At 38.1% G+C, this 23,469-nt stretch overlaps 1 protein-coding gene across 1 annotated transcript in view; it reads left to right on the forward strand.

The window, feature by feature from the left end:
* Nucleotides 1-216: 216 nt before the first annotated feature.
* The window catches only part of LOC116728454 (poly(rC)-binding protein 4-like), a 43,165-nt gene continuing 19,912 nt past the window's right edge, over nucleotides 217-23,469 (forward strand). The window contains exons 1-5 of the mRNA XM_032576583.1: nucleotides 217-622; nucleotides 17,390-17,579; nucleotides 17,729-17,752; nucleotides 19,777-19,809; nucleotides 21,276-21,392. Coding sequence (XP_032432474.1) covers nucleotides 17,472-17,579; nucleotides 17,729-17,752; nucleotides 19,777-19,809; nucleotides 21,276-21,392 — 282 coding nt within the window. The 5' untranslated portion in view covers nucleotides 217-622; nucleotides 17,390-17,471. The remainder of the gene's footprint in view (nucleotides 623-17,389; nucleotides 17,580-17,728; nucleotides 17,753-19,776; nucleotides 19,810-21,275; nucleotides 21,393-23,469) is intronic.

The raw sequence follows: 23,469 nt of genomic DNA on the forward strand, positions 1-23,469 counted from the left end.
GATTTACACTTAAAATTTATTTTGTATAATAAGAATATAAAAGGGGAGGAAGAAGCAAAATTGGACGGTGAACAAAAGCTCCAAACACTGCAACTTTCCTGAATCAAATACACGCTTATGCTGATATACTGCTGATAAACTTCCAACACATTAATACTGAACGTGGGGAGCTGCGCTGCGACGCACAGTAGAAGTGCGCAGCACTCCCAGATCGTGGTCCTGCGGGGATAGAAGGGATCACACACCCCACCAACTCGCCGGCAGAGGCGGGGATTCAAACAGAGCATAGCAGCTGAAAGCAGCTGAGCCCAGAGATTTTTATTTTTCTTCCCGAGATTGTTGGTGTTGGAGAAAACGCGTTAATCGCATATGTCTGCATGTGTGCGTGTGTTGGGGTGCGTGCGTGTGCGAGAAAGAGCGTGTGCTGGTGTCTGAGTGTGCGTGTGATTCCCCTCCTCAGCGCACAGGCGCCCTGTACTCCAGTCTGCTGACACACCGAGAGGACAGTCCGCTCTGCACCTCCGAGTCACCGGACTATATGTGGATACAAAGGCCGATAAACGCAGATCCAGGGGAATAGTTCAGTGAGAACAGCAGCCCGAGACCTCTTTCATGAAAACGGGTAAGTGGACGCTTTGGTGTCTAATTTACTACTGAGGTCGCGCTTGTGAAAAGTGAAATGTTAGGTCTGATCTCCTGTTATTTCTTGCAATATGTCTTTTTAAACGACAAGAGGGGAAGTTGTGTTAATTTAAACTACTGAAATTAATCAGATCTTTCTACCCATCCACTAAATCATCTGTCATATTTTGTCGCACTTATCTGAGTTGTAGCCTGTATAATAAATCTTCTGTGTGCATATTTTAATTATTGAAGTCATAATCTCCATTAACTGCCTGCGCTGGTAAATCCAGCACATGGTGAAAAGTGTCCAAATGAGGGGACAACTGGTCTGTTGTTGAGTGTGTGTGCGTGTATGGGGGTGTGTGTGTGCGTGAGTGTGTGTGTTGACGGTTTTATGGTAATAAAAGCGGACCCTGCTGAAGACGAGGCCAGTCCTGACCACAAAGACTGTTCTCAACAAGTACAGTACAGTGGGCGCCTGCTTGGTGCTGAGGCAGCGAGTGTGTGTGACAGCACCATTATTCACCAAGATGCCTAATTGCACCATGCCGCACTGGATAGATGCACTGTCTTCATGATAACGAGCCGAGAATTAAAGCAGAAACTAAGTGCTGATGGCATTTGGCTGGACAGCTGCTCTTCAATTTTATTATTATCAGACTGGGGAAAAAAAAATCTGTCGCTGCATTGAGTTTCAGAGACTCTGAAATACACAGCATTTGATTCTTTGTCACAATACAGAATAATTATATTTTCTTCCAGTTCCTTCTGTAGCAAACTGGTAGATATATTTAAAATAGTCTACAAAAATGATCAAATTACAATACAAATTTATGATCACTAATTTTGAAAAGCTCTGATTTAGCTCTGCTAACAAGTAAAAATAAAACATTTAGTGTACAATGTCACTAAATATTATTTATTTTTCTAAAATATGCTTTCAAGTGAAATAGCACCTGTTCTCAATTTAATCCAATACAATCAAATATGTAGCTTTTAATATTTTGACTAGAGGCAGTTTCACACTGAGTGTAATATAGCTTACAGTTAAACAGGATTTTGTCACTGTTCCAAAGCAAAAACACAACAGATAGATATATCCAGGAAAGACAAAATTTCCTATTTCCAGTCAACAGCCAATTTCTTAATACATTCCCAATGGTGTGATTGCTAGTTCTTATTAGTAAGTGAGTATTTTATCCACACTTGAATCTGATAGTTAATAAAATAAGCTACTGCTTACCTTAAATGCAAAAACAGATGATTAAAACCCTGATTGACTGAGTTGTTGTTGGTAAGGCATTTGTCTAACCAGAAAGAGACAAATGTGAAGCCATCACATAACAGTTTCTGGGAGTTGGATGAAATACGTAACATGGTCTTTTTTTACTAAAAAAAATTGGATACCTCATTTTAGATTTGTCCTCCTGAGCACCGAGGAGAAATCAATACAGAACACGATTTTATTCTGTGGTTGTGTGCGGTTAAAAGGGCGTCTGCTGGAGTGCAAACACAATACTTAGCCTATTCCTGGAAACTGAATAGAACAAACAATTTAGCTGATGTGTGGCAGCACTGTATTTTAGAGGAACTCCAGGGGGTGCAATGTCAGACCATCACATATTGCTGCCTCTCTGTCCAGATTCAATTCCTTAATGCACTCTGAGAGGTTGAGATCTAATAAGAAGTGGAAGAACATCTTCAATAATGAAAGCCCACCTGCATCTGTGGTGCAGAGAGAGGCTGGGGGCTGAGAGGCTTCATAAATAACAGAGGCCAGATCCTGACATGTGCTGCTCCAGCATCTGGGAACTGCCAATAATCCTTCTCATCTACTAAGCTGCTGTTCTGGCCGACTGAAAGGAGACGAGGGGGCAGGGAAGTGGGGTGGTGGGGGATATTTTAGTTTGAACTCATCAAGTAAATGTAACCACGTGTAGAATGTTTTACTCAATTCTGTAGAGAGAAATAAAAATTATAGATATGTACCCAGTATCCAGGATAATTTAGACAAATCACCAACACATTTCTGGAATTGAGTCATTCTACTGTGTAAAATTGGTCACAATTACATCTTGCTGTGTTATGGAGCTGCACCTTTTATGAGGCAAATTATGATAATCATTTAAACCCAGACGTGAAATTCTACGTTGCTGTCAAAGGAGTGTTTTTGTGATACAAATTAATTTCCGCTGTAGGATTTCAACAAAATCCCTCCATAGACATTAACCTGCATTCAAACAATTATCCTGAGCTTGTTGGACTCTAATAACTACAGACTATTGATGCTCAAATAAGCCTTCTGTACCATTTGTGGTACTGTTTTAACATGAATACTTGTTGATTAGTAGCTGTAGCTTGAATACTGATAAACAACAGGAGATTCTTTCTTCGGGGGCACAATGTGACTCTCGTCTGGGCTTTAGGCGGTCCCAACTATGAAAAGATAGCTCTGTGTTGAGCTCTACGGATTGACCGCGCAGGCCGCGTGACCCTGCTGTTGTGTCTTTCAAAGAGTCTCATGAGCATGATTTATTTAGTTCAGAAGTCATCCCCATAGAGCTGCTTCATTCTGTCCATTTTGTACCGAGCAGAGCCAGCCAAAGTCATAAGCAAACAATGGCCTGGTTCTGGCTGTGAAGTCAGCAGGGGGCCCCCAAGAGTCCTCACAACTCAACAACTTAGTAACATTTATGACTGATGAGCTTACTTTAAATTTTAAATCAAAAGTTTATAAATGTAGAATATTTTTTTAAAAATTTCAAATTTAAATTTTGGAACAAATGTATATGTTATAATCATTAGAGTTGGGCATGATCGGTTTCAGTTTTGTTGATGGTACCGACTGTCGAGGCCACCAATTCCTCCATTGTTGCAGACAGCCTGCTCTTATGAAACAGGACATCATATTTTGAGCAATTTAACTCTGAAAGTTTTGTCTGTCAGTAGCAAAACTTCTGCACACCTAAACAAAATTAATATAGCAATCCTATAAACTGTACATAAAATGCTTTGAATGCATTGGTAGATGTATTTTTCACCACAAAACTCTGGAACTCTACAGAACAGCAACAACTTTCTGACTCTATTTACTATGAAACACATATAATTTGGAAATATTTGGAATCTGTTTTAAGACTGTTGCAGGATGTGGATATTTATAGATAACCCAGAAGTTATATACCAAGGCTGCTTTTACTGTTATCAATGTTAATCCTAATGTTTACATGCTAATAACTATGAAATTTAGTTAAAATAAGCTTAAAATGTGACCATCATATGGTCTTTTATTTTTTTTAAATTAAAGTAGGAAACTTCTTTTTTATTGTGATGTTTAAACATACTTGTCTCCATGTCTCATGGGCATATATACAGCTATGGTTTTATTATTGGTGGCAGATAGGCTTGTTAAGGACTTTAATGTTTAATGTTTAAATTTTTCTAACCATTTTGCAAATATTTACACACCATTAAAGGCAAAACCTGGAGTAAAAGCATTCCTCCAGTTTTTACTTTTGCTTTTCACTTTTGCCATGTCACCTTCTGATTTTATGTATTTGTTTACTGCATAATTAAGAACCAGATAATTTGCTAATTTCAGTGCTCTTTTAGTTCCCCCTGGGGGGTCAGCTAAATATTAGTCAAATTGATGAGAAAGTCGGTCAAGCCATCAGTTTCAGTTTCAAGCATCTGGCATACAGAGGTGAGTTAATCATAAATTAAGCAGTTGCATAAGATTTGTAGCAGGGACAAGCAAGTGTACTACACATGGTGTGTGGGAGCTGTAGCGGTGAAGTGTTGCCCAAAAACGTCCATGGCAACCGGTTTTAAGTCTGGATAAAGTTTTTATACACTGTAGTGACATGGCCGTTTTAAACCTTAAAATGTAGATGTGTTAAATGGTATACATGCAAACATTTAGGGTGAGAAAACTTTTAAAGAGGAATTAATGTTGGTTGGGAATAGTATTAAATGGTAGTAGGGTGCCCAATTTAAATTCTCTTTTGGGCCTCATAATCTTGGGCTGACTCTCACACAGATAATCAGTTAGGAAATAGCGATATGTATGTATATGCTAAGTACAGCTCTCTAAAATAAGTCTTGTACATCAAGCAAGAAAGCTAAAAGACTGCCTTCGCGACAGTAATCCGCTTTGCTCCGCAGTACGCTAAATGGAGGTTTTTCTTTTCAGCTGGCCATCTGCATCTCTGTGTATGCGCGCGTGTGTGTGTTTTCTGTTTCGACTAAGAGGGAAAGAAGCTTTTTATCCCCCTTCAGCTGGCAAGGCTATGAAATATTTAACAGAGATGGCACTATTTTTGGGTTTGTGCTCAGTTTGTTTTGAAGCTTATGTAATATGTAGTTTTAGCTCAACGTGCATGGCAATGTTTTATCACAAGTTCCACGCCATTGGTTCAGCAAACTTGAGAGTGTAAAAATGCTTGAAATAGTACTATTTCAAGCCAAATAAAACACAAAGAGTTGGAATTAGAGGGAAGAAAATGAGTCCCACCACCAACTGTTCACTGACAAATTGAATTGCCGTGTTTGATACAGTATCTTATGTGTCAAGGAAGCAGAGCCAGACCAGATCGTCTCCAGTTCCTTGTTTCTAAAAGATATTGATCAGCTCATCTCTTCTCCCTCCAAATGTCTCTGTCCCTCCTTTTTTGCCTCTCTATTTGCCTCCCCTTTTACTTCCCTCCATCTCTTCTGCGCTCCTCTCTCCTCCTGAGGTGTCAGATTCTCTGACTCATGCCCTGGTGTGGAGGATGGGAGGAAAGCAGGATGAAAGAGGAGAAAGAAAAGTCATTTTGCAGATATAGGGAGTGACCTTCATCCAATAAGAGGGATGGGATAAAAGCTAGAGTTAATACCCTGCCATGGAGAATTCTCTGCAGTACGAGAAAGGGGGAAAAACCATTGAAAATGATGTATGAAGCTAATAGAGGCTCTCTGATAATAGGAGGGATGCTTTTGTGAAGCAAAGCAAGTGATCAGAAAATTCCAGATTTTTGCGTGGAAGCACAAACACTCCAGAGAAGCTAAGGAAACACTTTACTCAAAATCTTTCAAAGGTTTTTAAAACAGCCTCTACTTTTAGACAAATTGGTAATTCACACCAATCTGACAACTGTTGTATAGGCTTGAGCCCTAGTCCACCAACACTAAAACTAAAACCAGCTGTAATTCAGGCTCAGACTCTGTCACTCTGTGTCTGGAACCAGCAGTCCTTTTGGAGATAACAATTGACAACTTGGAAACAGAGCCCTGCCAGGTTCATTATCCACGTGTTTCAGTAGTTGCCACTCTGCTGGCTGTAAGAAGAAGGAGGAAGAACGTTTTGTTTATTTAATCAGAAGATGGCATCTTCTGTAAAAACAACGTCATGACTCAATGCTCTGTAATAGGTATGTGCTTAAAGTAACCTTGAGTTAGGATTGATGTCTTTTGAAGAACTGACTTTCTCACACTTAATAACAGAGTGAGAAAGTGTCTTAACTCCTCGTCAGATAAGGCCAGTGAAGCTTGCTTTTGCTTGCATATGACAAACCCTTTGGCATGAGCGTAAGTTAATTTTCATTTATTCTTTCTAATTCAATACATAAAAAAGTTACAGTAAGCTGCAGTAGGTAAAATTTATAAAAGTATATAAATATATGTTTGACAGTTCTAAAATCCTCCTCCTATTTCGGATTGGTTGTTTCTGTTCAGGAGCAGTGCATTTCAGGATATCTGTCTCATATTATATGTCCATAATATGTTAATAAAAGTTACATTCTGCAACTTTGATTAATATAGAGTGTATGATATCAATTTTCCTTGCTGTCTGAAGCAAGACCAGATCGTCTCCAATAAATGAAACTAACCTTATCCTGTTTAACATCAGTTGGAATTATTAAAATGATTTTTGGTTTTGAATATACAGTGATGCAGTTGGTAGCACTGTTGCCTTGCAGCAAGTTCAAGGTTTGAATATTAGTCAAGAGTCTTTGAACCTGGAGTTTGCATGTTCTGCCTCTGTATGCAATGACTTTCTCTGGGTACTCCGGCTTCCTCCTACAGTCCAAAAACTGGACCTTTGGCAAACTTGTCCACTCCAGCAGTCCAATGCTGGAGTGGGGTCCAATGACTGCTAGAGTGGGGTCCAATGTCCAATGACTGCTGGAGATAGATTATTTTTACTTTAAATTCAAAAGTTTTCTAAAAATGTAATAGTAGAAAATGTAATAGTAGTGCTTTTTAAACTTTATGACTTAGGTCAAACATTTTTGGCATTCCTGCTTAAGTTTCTCATAATAGTTGTAGGAATTTCCTGCTAACAGAACTGGTGTAACTGAATGTAGAGCATGCTCTCTCAAACCTTTTCAGCCCTGTCTATGCTGAAAAGACAGGATATCTGTCTTATGTCACAAAATAAGCTGCATGTGTGAGGAGTTGCCTTAAAAATTAACCTGTCAGAAGCTTGCAAAGTTATGACATTATCATCTAGGCTTCCCGAAATTACTTTAAGGTATAATAATGCTACTGTATGCAAGCTTAGGAATTAGAAAAAGTAATGAAAAAGTCAACCCCAGAGACTCTCTGTCATCTTTTCTGGCATTTAGTGGGTAGGAAAATAATTTGATGATTACACCTGAGTTAAAACAAAGAACTTTTTGTCAGATTTACATCCAGACAGTAAAAAATGGGATGTACTTTTTCATACAGTGTGTGTAATTATCTGTATTTATCACCCCTGTATTTACAAGCCGACTGTTTCAAGTAACTGTCTTCACAGTAAACCCTCGTCCTGAGCAACGTGAATTCAAAAAACATTGTTATCTTAATTTATATGTGTTTCTGAGGAGGACCCTGTTAAATAAGAGAAATAAAATAATTTTGCACAAAAGGCAATTAGTCATAAAGTTGAGACTCTCAGCTTTAACTTAGTGGATTTCACATTTATTTGTGAAAATATGAATTAAAGATCTGGAATCACAGCTTTGAGGGATTTAAACATAAGTCAACATTGATTCAAAGGAAAGATATTTCATTTTGTTTTACCATAAGGTTGTGCAGGCACTGACTTTATGAAATGTGAAGAAACTTCATCAAACAATGGGTTTTCTCATTTGTGATGTTTCACCAGGCCTATGCTGCAGCTGTTTGCTCAGTTGTTTGTGGATCTTTGAATCTTTAGTCTTGCCTTCAGAGAATAGAAAACTTTACTTTGATTGTGCTCAGTTCAAGTGACTCAAGGATTCAGCCCGCTTAAAATAGTCCACTTCTTCACCTTTAGGACATACTGGGTTGCTGTGACAGCGTTTAATTTTGTACATCTGTTCTGTGAAGCGCCACCCAATCAGCTTCACAGCACATGACTGAATGTGAGCTGACAGGTTTCCACCAGCTGCTCCTGTTTTTTGTCATTTAATCAATAAACATTAGTGACCGGGGATCTCTGGCAGCTCTGCATGCTCAGGCCATCATGCTCTGCAACAGGTTTTTACAGGTGATGTAATGTGTTTCTCCTGCATTTAAATCACCTCTGGCTAGTACTTGTGAATTTACAGCAACAACTTGATAGCCTGAGCATAATTAGAGATGGGACATTCAGGTGTTCCCTTGCCAGTACCTATTTCTGAATCTGATTTTTGACCAAATCTAATTTAGTTATTTCTAAGGAGTGTAAAATAAAAGAGGAAGAAAAGTGCTGCTGACATTTTGCCGTAGGTATTGTTTCATCCAACATGAAATGAAGTAATTGCAAACTAAACTCAAAAACTGCAAACTACATGCAATGAGGAAAGTTGTTAGTTTTAATTTATTTAATAAGCAGCAAAAGCAAATTGAGTTGAGAAGGGAAAGAAGACCAAAATGTCTGGACCATGCTGCAACTTAGAGATAAATACAAAAAAGAAAAGAAAAAAAAAGATTCAAATATTTTCAAATAAAGCACATACAAAATTCAACATTAAGCATTGTGAAAATATATATTATTTTTGTAGCAAATTATAATCTAAAGCGTCTAAGACACCAGTTTAATATTCACTGGGTCCCTTGTCACAATCTAAAAAGCCATTTTTTGGAGGGTGATGAATGCCTAAATAAATTCCACTTGCAATGACTGTTGGGTTTCAAGTGTTGTTTGAGATGACTGTTCAAATCTAATCTTCTCAACATTTATCTCTAAATCTAAAAGGCAAGCAAATCTTAGTCTCGTTCAAAAATATAGGACCGATTTCAACAAACCTAAAATCCTTCAAAGCTAATTTAGTCCCACAGACAAGGAAATAGTGGACTCAAAATCTGACTGCCGAAGGTTAGTCACGAGCTTCCTCCCACATTCAGGCACCGTGGCTATGGCAAACACAACTGTTGGGCCCCCTCTCTGCCGGGCAGCTCCAAGAGCAGCGGGCACAGGGGGTCTGATAGCCTTCTCCCAGGTCCCTGCAGTTGACAGGCGACTTGCACTGCAGGCTGACACGGTTACGCTTTAACAACAGATGAAGCCGGGGGCAGATAGGAGCACATGGTCCCTTCTGTGCCAAGGCCTGACCCGTCTCATTATATGTGACAGAGCTGAGACAGACATGCCGAGAGATGAAACAGTGCTTTTTAATTTCAAGCCTCTCCTGTTTCACAACTAAAACCCTCATGTCAGTGTAGAGATTGAGAAATTGAAGCTGCTTTGTTGTAACCTCTCTATGATCAATTCGAGTGCTCGTAAATTATAAATATATGATATTTGACACATAATAGATACATGCATCCTAACTTTTATGTTAAAAAGCAGATGAAATATAAAAAATTTTGTATGTTGGGCCTTTTCTGAGTAAGTTCTGTCTTTGGTTTCTGTTTAACAGTTTTTTGAAAGGTTTTGAAAGTCTATTGAAAATCTGTTCTGAAGAGATTGAGCTTCATTTTCTTCAAGCAGACTTTTCCATGAAGATGATTTTTGGTGCAGCTTCAAATAGCACAGTCTGTGAAGTTATGTTCAGGGACATTTTATGAACAGCTCTTTTCAGTATAAGCCCATCCTCTGCCTTTTTTGTTGTTTGTTCTTAATTTGTATAATACAAAGCTCTTTACATTGCCCTGTTGCTTAAATGTGTTGTACAAATAAATTTTCTTTGGTTTGCCTTACAAAAGTATTCTTGTCCCTTGGACTTTTTCACATTTTGCCACTTTACAACCACAAGCTTAAAGTCTTTCTTTGGGTGTTTATGTGATAGACACGTGATTGTGTAGTGAAAGAAATAGATGTCAGTTTCAAATCTTTTATAAATAAAAATCTGAAAAATGTGGCACATGCATTCAGCCTCCCTGAGTCAATGACTAATATAACATCCCCTTTTTAGAATCACAGCTGTAAATCTTTTGGGGTATGTCTCTGCCAGCTTCCCATAGCAAGACTGAAACATTTGCTTAATCTTTGCAAAATATGTTAGGCTCATTCAGATTGCATGGACAGCATATTTGACCAGAACATTTTCATTACAACCAAGAATTCAAAATTGGATCTATGTCTGAACTTTGATTGGACCATTTTAACACATGAATATGCTTTGATCTAAACCATCCAGTTGTTGCTGTGTATTTGTAGACTTTGTCCTGACAGAAGGGGAACCGCTAACCGAGCTTTTTGCAGCCTCTGGCTTGTTTTCCTGAAAGAAAAGTTTAAGTTTGTGTTTTTTTTTTCCATTTTGTTCACTAAGGTTTTCTACCAAGCTCCAGAGACCTTCGCAGAACCACAACGTTTACGCTGAGAGCCAATTACACAAGTAGAATCTGTTCTCCAAATAGATTCCACTTGCGAAGGCACATGGTTGCTATGTATTTTATTTAAGGGTGTCAGGGTAATGCAAATTATTTCCTTTTTATTTGTATAAAAATAAAAATATAAATAAAAGGAAGACACATTACAGGAAGACTCACTTCCTGTGAATCTTTTCACTTCCACATTACAGGCTACACCATGTGTTCGTCTATCACACAAAATCCCAAGAAAATACATTGTGATTTGTGGTTGAAAAAATGTGAACATTTTTGTACATTGTAATATACTGTTACTGTGATGCCACATGCAGTCATTCTCCAGCAGTGTTTGCCCTCACTATGTGGTCAGGTTACAAATTATGTTTATATACATAGTTCCAACTTTAGGACCTTTTGTATGGATGTGTGTAATCCCTAAGCATCTCATTTAAATTTAGAGGAGACTAGCAAAGAGCTGGTTGAAGAGCATCCTGGAGGCCTGCTTATTCTTCGCGTCATGTTTTTCATCATCATCATCATCTTCTGAGGACATCTGTCATTGTGCCACTGCATGTGCTCGAGCTTTTGCTGTTGCTCGAATTGGTTCATGACAGATTGATGCGCTGAGTCTTCCTGAGGAACTGCTCAGCAGATCAAAGTATGTTTGCACTTGTGTCTCAGCTCCGCGCTTTCTCCATACATGTGTGTGCTGTAAAAATGGCTGGCTCCTTTCATCCCAGCAGCTGCACGTGAGGTGGTGGTGCTGCGAATATTGCGGTATGCTTGGGTGTGTATAGAGTGGTGTGACGTGTAGGGGTGTGTGTGAATGGTTGTGATGTCTTGCTGTGTGTGTGTACACACATCAACACCCTTTCACCTACTGCTCCTTACGTGTCCAAGAGGCCGTCTCGTCCTCTCAACCTTTCTGTCCATTGCGCAGGTTCTCTGCCCCTCCATGCAGACAGCAGAGCTTGTTTCTGTCATTCACAAGGCATGGCCTCATTCCTCCTTCGTATCCTAATCCAGCCTGTAGCCGTCTGTTTACCAGTTCTTTGAGGGACGTGGTTGCCTCAGAACAGGTGTCCGAATCTCCACACAAGTCAGTTGCTCAGATCCTTTTAATCTCAGCAGTCTCTCTGGAGTGCAAGATACTGAAAACATGACAAGAAGGAAAATATTGTTGGTGGTTGTCAAGGGATGTATGCTGGCTGCTTTTATCCATCACAACTTTGATGTAAGTCCGATACAAAAACAGAGCATTAGTTTCTGACTCTCATTTACTAGCAAGGTTATTATATTAGATTGAATGTTATGTTGAATGTTTGCATTTCAGTTACTTAGGTCATTAAACTTTGAGACTATTTCTCAGAAAAAAGTTCATCACATAAAGTGTTTGCTGAATTTAATAAATGTTAAAGATTTTTATTTCCCTCAATTCAAAGTAATTTTCAAATAAAAAAAAGTTTTTTCAGATTTAACTTTTTTTTTAATATATAAATCTGTTCCTTTAAAAGAAACAGTCTGCCTTTGGATATTTTCTCCAAACTAAAAGAATATCTCGGCAGGTGCTCCTGATGCTCAAGATAATTGGCTATTTGCATGATAACTCTTTTATTTATCATCATCAAAACAACAAATGGGAGGACGCACTTTTAAAAAACTGAGTTTTATTTATTATTTGTTCAGGGTTGTTTTTTTGTTCAACTTTTTGTTGAATAAAAATAATAATATAAAACATTTCTAGTTCTGGTATTTATGGTACAATTATAAATTTTTAAAGATTTGACCTCTTTAACCAATCTTTTTATTCCAGAGTTAATTACCAGAGCTGTTACTGATAGTTAAATTTGCTAAACTAATCAAAAATGACTCAAACAAAAATGCGTACATCAGCAGTATAACAACAGCAACAAGAAAAATCTGTAAAACCTATTTGTGTGGCTTTAAATTGATTATTCAGACCCTGATTATGCCAAACCTTAGAGGTCTCTTTCAGGGAAGACTGTCTGTAATAAATCGGGGTTCACATCTAAACATTTAATACAGAAAGGAAATTTTTGGTCTTAATATGTTTAAAGTCTGAGTTTCTGTTAGTTTTATCTGTTATTAGAAATAGTCCTAGAAAGACCTGTGACTTGACCACACATGGATTCCACAACAGTTTTCAAATGCACACAGCTTAATTTTTGGAAACATGTTCTGTTGTCTGATGGGAATTAAATTTAAGTGTTTTGCCACAATGAGCATTGATATAGTTGAAAGAAAATGAGGGAAGCTCGCAAGCCTAGAAACACCATCCCAACTGGGAGGGACTATCTTCTCATGGGGATGTTTTGCAACAGGAGGAATTCACAGAATAGATGGTATAGTGAAAGATCAACATCATGTGGAAGTACTGAAGAAACATCTCAAAATATCAACCAGGAAACTAAAGCTTGGGTAAAAATATAATTTTCAAATAGAAAATGACCCCTAAGCATATAGCTAAATTAGTTACAAATTGACTTAAAACCAAAAATGCAATATTTTGGAGTGGCCCTGATCTCAGACCCAGAGACAGCCGGGAGAACTGGGCTGAAAACCTACAAACCTGACTCAGTTACACCGTCAGAAGAAATGAGTCAAAATGAATGCAAAATTAATGAGATTCTTAGAAAAAATGCCTAAAATGTTTGACCCATCATAGAAATCTTTCTAAACACTAAGAACTTTAAATTGAACTTGTAAATTTAGAGAAAGTTAAACATTTCTCAAACACTATCTTTGTCTTTATCCTGGCATTAAGCAAACAAAATAATCGTGGTAATATCCTAACTGACCTGGAACAGTAAAAGAAAAAAATTGGTTTTTGTGTATTGTATGTAAATACCTGGTTGCAGTTGCATATTTCAGTTAAGCTAAAGTTAAATTAGCAATAAATCTTAGGCCAAACCTAAGTTTGCTTTAAAACACTAATGGCCCTTTCTGCTCTCTGGTCTTCAGGAAGGCTTCCAGAGATAAGAGCTGTTGTAAGAAAATGATCTTCTTATTTCATCCCTTCCTCGGAGTTCCTCCATTTTAGCCGTGAAGCTGAGTCCTGCTTGGTTCCTCATATGCCCTGCATTTAACATAACGGTTATCTAACCTTCACCATTGTAGCACTGTGTTGCTTTGCTGTTGTGTTGATAGGTAATTTGGTAGCAATTCTGAGTGTAACTTACTTAGTCAGCAATACGATGAATAATTTCCACCTTTGGACATTTGTTTTGTGTGTGTGTCATCACAGCCATGCTTAATTTGGAGTGCAGCAGATGACTACAAATGGTGACTCACAACTGGAGCTCACATGTATAATGTGTTCAGTCAGTCAGAGCAACAAAAGGGTTATAAAGTCTGTGAATAAGGAGCAGGATGAGGATAAGCTCTCTGCCTTTCTTCTCCGGGTCTGTCTGCATTTTGGCAGCCTGCGCCAAGGTCTGCACTTCGCTAATTTTCTGTTCTGAGTTACCAGGTCTAATTTAGAACAGAGGGCCTCTGTTCATCGTGGAACGCTGCTGCTTGGGATTCTGGAAATGAGGAGTTCAGAGGCGCACCGCCCTCACAGAGACACAAAGCACATGCCTTGTTATCAACCCACAGAGATGCACATAATGATCCCTCCAGCCATTAACTCCTAATACAATAAAGTGCTAACATTTTAGCCATGCCTTTCCGTGCCTAATGGAATTGAGTTAGCCCACAGGCTGCTCAAATGTGCTCTGCGATAACACGTGTTCAGGAAGCATCGATCAAGCTTAAAGCTCTGATTACTTGGACATACATTAGTAGCTAAGAGCAAGAAAAAAAAAACACTTATCTTGAGTCAAATAGTCGGATTTTGTTGGATATTTATGAGAAGGTGAAAGAAGATGAGTCTCAAAGTGATACTTGAGTAAGACAATCCAATAGGCAGGCCTTTCATAAAGCAGAGCAAGGTCTATTCGCTGGAATTCACCCTGGCAAAGCAACACCACAGATATGTGCTTTAAAGCCGCATTGTAATGGCCTGGCATGTCGCTTTATTTCACGACCATGGCGGGAATATAAAACTCACAGGAAGTGTCAGGCTTGGTGACATCTTAAGAAAGATGCTTGCACATAAACTAAATAAATCAGTTACATAGCGGTGGCCTTGCTGCACTAAGTGAAAACAATGAACCTGCCCACGCACAGGTCTCTCGGGAACTGAATCTCATATCTAAAATAACAGCTATTTATTAAATGTGATGTTTTCACATAGCTCAGTAGATGGCTTGGAGCTTCATAAAAAATAAAAAAAAAAGGCTCACATTCATCAGGCAGCAGGACTGCAGCAGTAGGCTGGAATACAGTTCAACTGTAGGCTGGTTGGAATGCATTTGGCAGACAAACAAGCAACTCAATGATTATGAGAGAAAACAATTATTTGTGGTTCATATGATCCATGTTAATGAAGGATTCCACTGTTGGCTGTGGACTCGTTTCATCTAATTATGTGTAACTGAATTGTATTAGTCTGTTGTTCAATTAGTCAATCAAATACCTAGAAATTGTTTTCATTATGTCAGAGATGCAGCTTTGAACAAACGCTCGGTTTTATAATGGCGCATGGAAAGTTTTTAAGTCTCTAACTTGAAACAAGCAGTGTGACGATACATCCAGCTCATAGCATTATACACAATAATCAACTGAGGGAAACACCTGTTGTTTTCACAGATACAGACACCGTGCCAGGTTATCTTGTCCAAAGCTGACAAAACGCATTGCATTCTTGTGTTTTCAGGCATAAATACAGGCTTCATTAATCTCAAACAAGGATCTTGTATACTCAATAAATCTATTTATTTAAAAATATGTTTAATTCTGAGGTCTGGGTGCAGTTTTGTTGTTCTAACGTTACTGAGCCTGGTGTGTCTTTTAGAAATCAAGTGAACACTGTATATTGTCACTGGAAGCCCTTCCCTGTGTTATAATGTGAGAGTATGCATTAAAGGTAATTCTTTTTTTGCTGTGTTTTACTCTTTTTATTTGCTTATATCTTGAATTCAACTTGAATTCAACTCGATTAGTTTTAAATCTGCTAGAAAATCAATAGAAACGGAATCTGTGTGAACATTTTTGCAAGTAAGGAATACTGTCAAGGTGATGAAAGATAGTAGGTATTAAACTTCTTAATAAGTTTAAATAGCTTTGTTTGTTTCATATCCTGCAATATATTTGAGTCAACAGTGAAGACCACAGCAGTGGTTTTAAACTAATAAACTGAAAGATTTAAACACTTTTTTTGTTGTTGTTGTTTGTTGGTTTTTCAATAACAACCTTTTAATATCAACCTGTTTTTGTTCATTTTGGGCTATGGGTTTCCTTGAAGTTACTGGGGCCCAATAAAGTCTCATCTGAGTTAAACAGAGCTGTTATTTAAAACTCAAACTGCATTTTGAGATAGATATTGGTTACATAAAGTCAACAATAAGTCGGAGAATATAGCTAAATGCAGGTTCTGATTACTGTTCTCTTTCCATGTTCCCACTGACAAACATAAATCAGTGAGAACACGAACTAATTATACACATCACGCTGAAAGTGTGAGCAGCCAGGTGACTCCCACATTAATCTCCACACAGAGTGGCACATGGCTGACGAGCACAGAGCTCCTGCTACTGGAATCAGAACAGATGCTTCTCATTTTACTGCCTGATTATAATTTCTGTATCTTTGTTTTGTTTTAATTCGTTTTGATCTAGGTCACTTAGATGGGGCAGATAAAATCCAACTTTTGACTGAAGCTCTAAACACGTTCACTTTTATCACTTTCGTCACAATTCAAAATCAGTTAGATTAACTTTGCATGAATCTAATCCACGCATCTGAAGAAGAAAATAATATGTTGCTACTCTGTTGACAAAAATAGCAATGTTCACTGTGGGAGAAACATGTTGCAGAGATACGGATAACTCTGGTGTTCCCGGTTATACTCAGACTTTTTGGATCCCCAAACAGGAACACTGCTGACTCTGCTGGTGCCTCTGGTCAATATCCTGCACACAGAGTATCGTTCATTATGACTTTGCTATAAATATCTCCATTAATATTAAATCAACTTCGACTAATGAAGAAGTTCTACACATGAAACTGCAGCATGGAGCCTCAGAGCTCCATGCAGAGCTTTTGATTCTATAAATGTACTAGAATTTATCTTTGATTTGATGCAGGGAGGAGCAGCACAAACATCCATTTTCCAAAAACAACAATGCAGCCAGTAGTCTTAATGAGGCCATATAATGTTCAATAAATGATGAGCATGAATCATATCAAATCTATACAGCAACCTGCCACATTTTAATCGATCTTTTATTGCATTAAATGTTGTTACCTATTGTACTTTTGTTCTTATTTGTTAATTACCAGTTATAACAAGCATAGCATATTCAAATGGTCTAGACCACAGGTGTCAAACTCCAGTCCTCAAGGGCCGCTGTCCTGCAGGTTTTAGATGTGCCACAGGTACAAAACATTGAAATGAAATGGTTTAATTACCTCCTCCTTGAGTAGATCAGTTCTCCAGAGCCTTAATGACCTAATTATTCTATTCAGGTGTGGTGCAGCAGAGGGACATCTAAAAGTTGCAGGACACCGGCCCTTGAGGAGTGGAGTTTGACACCCCTGGTCTAGACTAAACAATTGTCACTGAGACTTTAAAAACATTTTAAATAAGAAAATAAACTTGACTATTGCAAGCAAGAGCACCTTCCCTATTTATTTCCAAGTGTGCCTTTGAAAAGATAGTTTTGGAAGCCTGGAGAGCCACGGCTCTTCTCCCCAACTGAATAAATATGCTTGAATGAAACGTGGGGTTATTTTTAATAGATAGATGCGGTTTTGCACATGCTTGTCTTGGGTGCCAATAAGTGAGGAGGCTATTGAATGTTTCTGAGTCCTTGAAAAGCAACAATTGCAATGAAAAGCTCCCGTGCGCATAAATGAAAGCTGGGAACGTCATCATTTCAACTTTCATTTTCTCTCTTAGATCAGAACTGAAAGACATCGGCGAGCCAGAGAACGAGTCGTGGCCTTCGCTCGCCCACGTGACCAGCGAATGAGCCTTGTTCATGCGTCTCCCTGCGTGCCACTCCCACATCGTCATGAACTGTGAGCAGGACTTCGGAGACGGGGGCTTGGGAGTGACCCTCACACTACGACTGCTCATGCACGGAAAGGTTGGTCATGAATAAATGTATGCCGAAAGCCAGTTTGCAAACACAAGATTTGCGACAGCTTCATAAATAATACATTTCTCTCCCAATGTTGGGTTATGTTTTTGCTTCTTTTATTGCTTTATTTAATTATTTTGTTTATCTGTGTACAGGAAGTAGGCAGCATCATAGGAAAGGTGAGGATTTTTCAGTTACTTCTATTTGAACATTATTAGAATTAAAATCACTCTGACAGGGTTAATACTGTTTTTAAAGTGTTTTTTCCTGCTGTATAGTCTCATGTACAAGAGAGGTTGGAAAAAAAGAAGATAGAAAACATGCTTGTGCTATCATTTTTTCACATATGAAAAATAGTGAAATCAAATTGCATACATTTCCAAGCCTAAATAGGAACTCTGCATGTCAACTGAAGTGTTTGTGTAACATTTCACTGCATCCTGATTCTGTTTTTATTTTCAAAAGTATACCAATACCCTCTAATGAACAGCTCTCGCTCTGAATATCCCCATCCGAAATATAATTGCCTCCATCCAAGCCGCTCTAGACCTCCTCACCAACCCCCTTCCTCCCATAAAGCACCACAGTAATCCATCAAACAAAACCATTAGTCCATTGACCGCAAGCCTCTTGTTGAAATCGAGCTCCAAAGGCGTATTAGCGTTGGCCCATGTGAGCACTTTTAGCGTCTGCCACGAAAGGTGTGTCGGTGGTGGGTTGCTTCATTTGCTCCCCCCTGAGTTTGAGCCTTAAAAGACAAAAAGAAAAAAAAAATAAGTGAATGCAGTTGATTGGAAAGAAAGATGTCACAATGGATGCGAAGTGAATGGCAGGAAACAATAAGTCAGGGGGAAAAAAAGGATGAAACAACAGAGAGGAGGAGATATGAAGAATGACGGAGATGAGTCTGGTCTGTAAAGTGCAGCTTGTCAGAGAGAAGCACTTGATGTGGAGCAGCTGAACTGATAGCGTACGTCTCCGCCCTTCCCATCTCTGGGACGAACATCTCATCTCTTCCCCATCTGTAGACTACCAACAAATACACTGTAAATGCTAGATTTTTTTTTTCCAGGAACACAAAAACTGACAGGTTTGTTGAACTGTGAGTTGATGCCTCTGTTGATCTTCTTTTTGAACGGTATCAGATTGAAGATAAGGGCGAGAATAGTTTGGGTGGACATTAGCCACCCAATGTCTAATGTCCACCCATTAGACATTGGGTGGACTAATGGGTCCACCCAATGTGGACCCATTAGTCCACAAAAAAAAAAAAGTGAGATGGAGTAGAAGAAGCATTCAAAAAGCCTGCAGAGGTTGTGACACAAATCTGTCACATGCTGTTTTCCCTTGCAGGTGCTCAGACAGTCGCAGTTCTTTAACCAGATGTGGATTAAAGTTTATATACGTACAGTACGTGTCTTATGGAAAACAGAAAAGAGTATTGCACAGCTGTTAGCCTACTGAGACATGAAACTGAAAAAGTTCTGGAAGGAAAGCATTACTCAGACAAGCAGCCAAGAGGTTAACTTTGAGATTCACAGCTCAGAGTCTGTTAACACGATGAACACTAGTAATGCATTTCATTAATGGGACATTTATGGAATACTGGCAAGAAAAAGGCGGATTTGTTGTCATATTCTGCATTTTACAGAAGTCATTTTAGGGCCACATCTGGAAAGAGATGCTCTGGTCATATCAGATCAAAATGTAACATTTTCCCTTACATGTCAAACAGTATATCATCCTGAACAAATCTTAATTTTCACATTTCATTTTACTCTAATTTAGTCTTTTGGCAAAATTTTGCATAACTTAATCTCTTGTAATCGAGGAATGTCTGTTCATGTCATTTCACAACTTAAAACAAAAAATAAATAAATAGATACACCTAGCAAAATACCTACCTATAATGGAATGGAGTTAGGCATACCCTAAATATCTATCACATAAAATCCCAGTAAAATACATTCAAGTTTGTGATTAAAACTAAATGTGAAAAAGTTTCAGAGGATAGAGTTACTTTTACAAAGCAGTGTATTTCTGATAATGTTTATGCTGAGGGCATCATGCGCTGCAGAATGACTTTTTCTTTCTTCTGAATTTAAAGGTTTAGAGCTTGAGGTTTACTAAGGGGTTGAATATGCTGTTATGTTGACGCTGAATCATGTTCATCTTGGTTTAAAGCTGCCCTTATCTTTTTCAGAAAGGAGAGACCGTGAAGCGAATACGAGAGGAGGTAAACTATCCATGACTTTAGACCTTCTAAGTGACTTTTTTTTTTTATAATTCGTGCTCTGACCAATGAAGACACATTTTCTCTTTCACTTTTAATCACATTTTCATACTTAGCAAGCTGAAAAGCATTCCTAACAAATACATTCCTTGAAATTCCTTTTGGGTAATGAAAACACATTTTCAATCTAAACCTTTTCTCTCCACTCTCCCAAAGCAAAGCTCAACAAATCCCTTTCGTCTTTCCGTTTCCCAATTAAAGCAGCCTCCCTTTTTCTCTCTACTAGTCCCCCGATTTCCCTCTTTATGAATCTCAAGAGTGCAGCCAAACTAATGCCGCTTGGTTAGCTCTCAGTATTAAGAAGTAATTAGACTGACACTCATGGTGGCATATTTGATTCCTTCTCTACTGAAAAGGTTTAATGCTGTGCTTTATGAGGCAGAAGGATAAACAGAGGAACAGTGAGGCCATTGGATAATGCAGCTGTGCAGAGCTGCAGGATGAAGCAGTCAGCCATGGTAGCCTTCCAGCCATCCACTCAGGCAGTGTTGACCTTTGTTGCTTCTGTTTCTCTAAGAACATCTTCCTCTAAGCCCTTTCTTGAAACTTTGAATGACCTTAAAGCCAAAAGAAAAAAACAAAACTTTCGAAAACCCAGACAAAATGTCCCAGGAGTCATAATTAATGGAGATCAGAGTTGCACTTAGTAAAATATCTTATCCACTTTCATTCTTTATCTACGTTTGAAAAGCTGTTCAAGCCTGAGCTCTACCATAAAGAAGGATCAGCTTAATTCAGCTTTTCCTGAATTTTCATGAAGGATGAAACAATCTTTAAAGTCTAAATTAGGGTTAATAAGCTGTTGCCAATCTTAAGTAGTCATTGGAGTACAATCTGGACAGGCTGGCAGTTTATCACAAGGCAACGCAGAGGCACACAGGACAAGCAGACAAGCACAAAAGAATCTCTTCTGAGGGGAATTTAGAGAGACCAATTTACCTAACATACACAGTTTTGGACTGTGGGATGAAGCTTGTGTATCTGTACCTAATTTAGAAACATCAAACAACCTCAGAAAACCTTTTCTTTTCATTAAAATAATAATACTTATTAAAATAAATAAAACAGAAACAGGTGAACTGGATTATTTTGTATGACAAGAATAAAAACTCAAAGTTGTCTTACTTGCTCTATTTTCACAGAACTGTGCAGAAGCTTACTCTATGAAAATCTGAATTATTATCTGAACTATTATTATGACGTCATTGCATCAAATTCTGAGACGTAAGATGAAGATCAAATCCATATTCTGGCTGCAACATATACAGTATTTAACCTCTGTTATGAAATCAGTAGTCTTACTCTCAGCAAGAACGAAAAGTAAAGATGTCTCCTTGTTTCTTTCTTTCTCAGTTGTCTTAAAGATAATGTTTGAAATGTTGAAATGGTGTCTGCTGACTGCTCCACAGAGCTGTGCGCGTGTCAACATCTCAGAGGGTTCCTGTCCGGAGAGGATCATCACCATCACCGGCTCCACGGAGAGCGTTTTCAGAGCTTTCACCATGATCACGTACAAACTGGAGGAGGTTGGTGTGACACACTCAACATCTCCACAATTTACTGCTAATTTGAGAGAGATGAAAACAGCAGATCAATCATAATTTCAACCTTCTGAGGGAGATTTATGAAACAAATTGAGATAAGAGCGGAAAACACTTGCAGTGAGATGTTAGGATGTTGCCATAGTCATAATGGAGTAATAAACAAAGCTTGTGTTTGAAGTCTGGATGAAGTTCGAAGACAAATTTAACCACATGATAACAAGATATCACCTCATGAGCTTCACCTCAAGTTCTTCCCTTAATGTGTTCTTAAAGCTACCTATCACAGTCCAATGTAAAACATTAAAAGAAAAAAGTACTATTTCAATATTTCAAAGCATTTAATGTGCTTGCAGACGAGATTGTATTGTAAACTGTGTAGATGCTACTTTGTAGCATAAAATCTATATAAAATACACTAAAGTGTGTGATCGTCGTATGACAAAATGTAGAAAAATGTTTTACATTTTATGTATGGCTGACAGATAATGACAGATAACTTTTGACTACCAAACCCATTAAGGTGAAACATTTTGGTTTCAGCCTAAAAAATAGTAACTGCAACTGATGTATAGCTGCTGATGCGAGGCGATTGCACATATCTGATCTAGGCTTCACAATCCGTAACATCCCCTGGTGATTGTCTAGCACAACTTTAATTAATTTAGTGGAATCTCCTCTCAGCTAAGGCCTCACAGCAAAGTCTGACAAGAAAACAGATGCTCAGGCCAACACCCCACAGTAAAAATACACACTGCAGGAGCACAGTGCAGTTTTCATTAAAGATCGTTCACATTCACCTCGTTTCATCCCTGAAACTCCTGAGTTTCCATGGCAATGCACTGGTCTACCCACTGTGTGCGGTTTCCACCGTATAGTTGGGTTATTGAATGGCTGACACCTTTCTTTAAAAACAAAGGGAAAAATTAGATTGTTTTTGAACTGATTATTAGACTTTTTTTTCTCTCTCTATCACATCAGTGCAAGTTAATTTACTTCTTAGTTTGCTGTTAATTAACAATGTTTCAGTCATATTTTTGCAAATGCAAACACTCAGTGACCAGAATCAACATGTCCCAGGTCAGGAATACAACACTTTTTAGTGTAACTTCGCTCTGAAAACTAAATATTGCAGAACTAAACAAATTTACACAAAAATGTCAAAATTTGCACAAAATGATAGAACCCTAATTAGCATCCTTAGACAGTTTATTAACATAAAGGATGATTTGCTAATTACACTTTAAGAAATGCATGTGTGGAGATCAGCTTTACTTCAGAAGAGGCTGTGAGAACTGCTGCCTTTGCTTTAAGAGCCTTGTTTCAACATCACATTAAAAACGTACAGGAATGTTCGAGACTATTTAGATGTGGTGATTATATTTAGATCAAATCAGGAAAAGGATGCCCAGAGTCTGCGTGTTCCTCTTCTAATGAGATGAGACGTCAAGAGAGCTCGATCCGCCTCACTAAATATAGCCATGAAGCATGGAGACACAAAAGGCTCATCAAAATATCCCTTTCCACTTAAAGTTCACAGTTATCAGAATTATTGTGTGATTTATTTCATGAGTAAAATCCCCCACACCTGCACATCCATAGCTGTTCCCCTGATGAGTTAAACTCTTTTAACAGCAAACTGGCACCAATACCAACCACTGAAGAAATCCATTTTTGCTGGGATTTTGAAGGTGAGGCAGAACATTTGGTAACACTTTATTTGACGAGTTGTGAATAAGACTGTCATGACACCATCATAAACATGATATAATACCTGTCGTGAAAATGTGTAAGGCTTCATTAATATTTATGAATATTTTTGTTGTCATAAAGTGTCATTTGGTAAATCATGACACTTTTAATACAAAGTTGACATTATTCAAAATGTCTTTGTCATGACAACTTGACATTAACCAAGAAATCATGATCTGACGTAAATTTGTTGTAAAAGTATTACTGATTAAACTTTAGCTTTAATAGCATAAAGCTACACATTTTTTAAAGTTTAATCAGTAATACTTTTATAACAAATGTATGTCAGATCATGATTTCTTGGTTAATG

This window comes from Xiphophorus hellerii, chromosome 1 (assembly GCF_003331165.1).
Source record: "Xiphophorus hellerii strain 12219 chromosome 1, Xiphophorus_hellerii-4.1, whole genome shotgun sequence".
Lineage (NCBI taxonomy): Eukaryota > Metazoa > Chordata > Actinopteri > Cyprinodontiformes > Poeciliidae > Xiphophorus > Xiphophorus hellerii.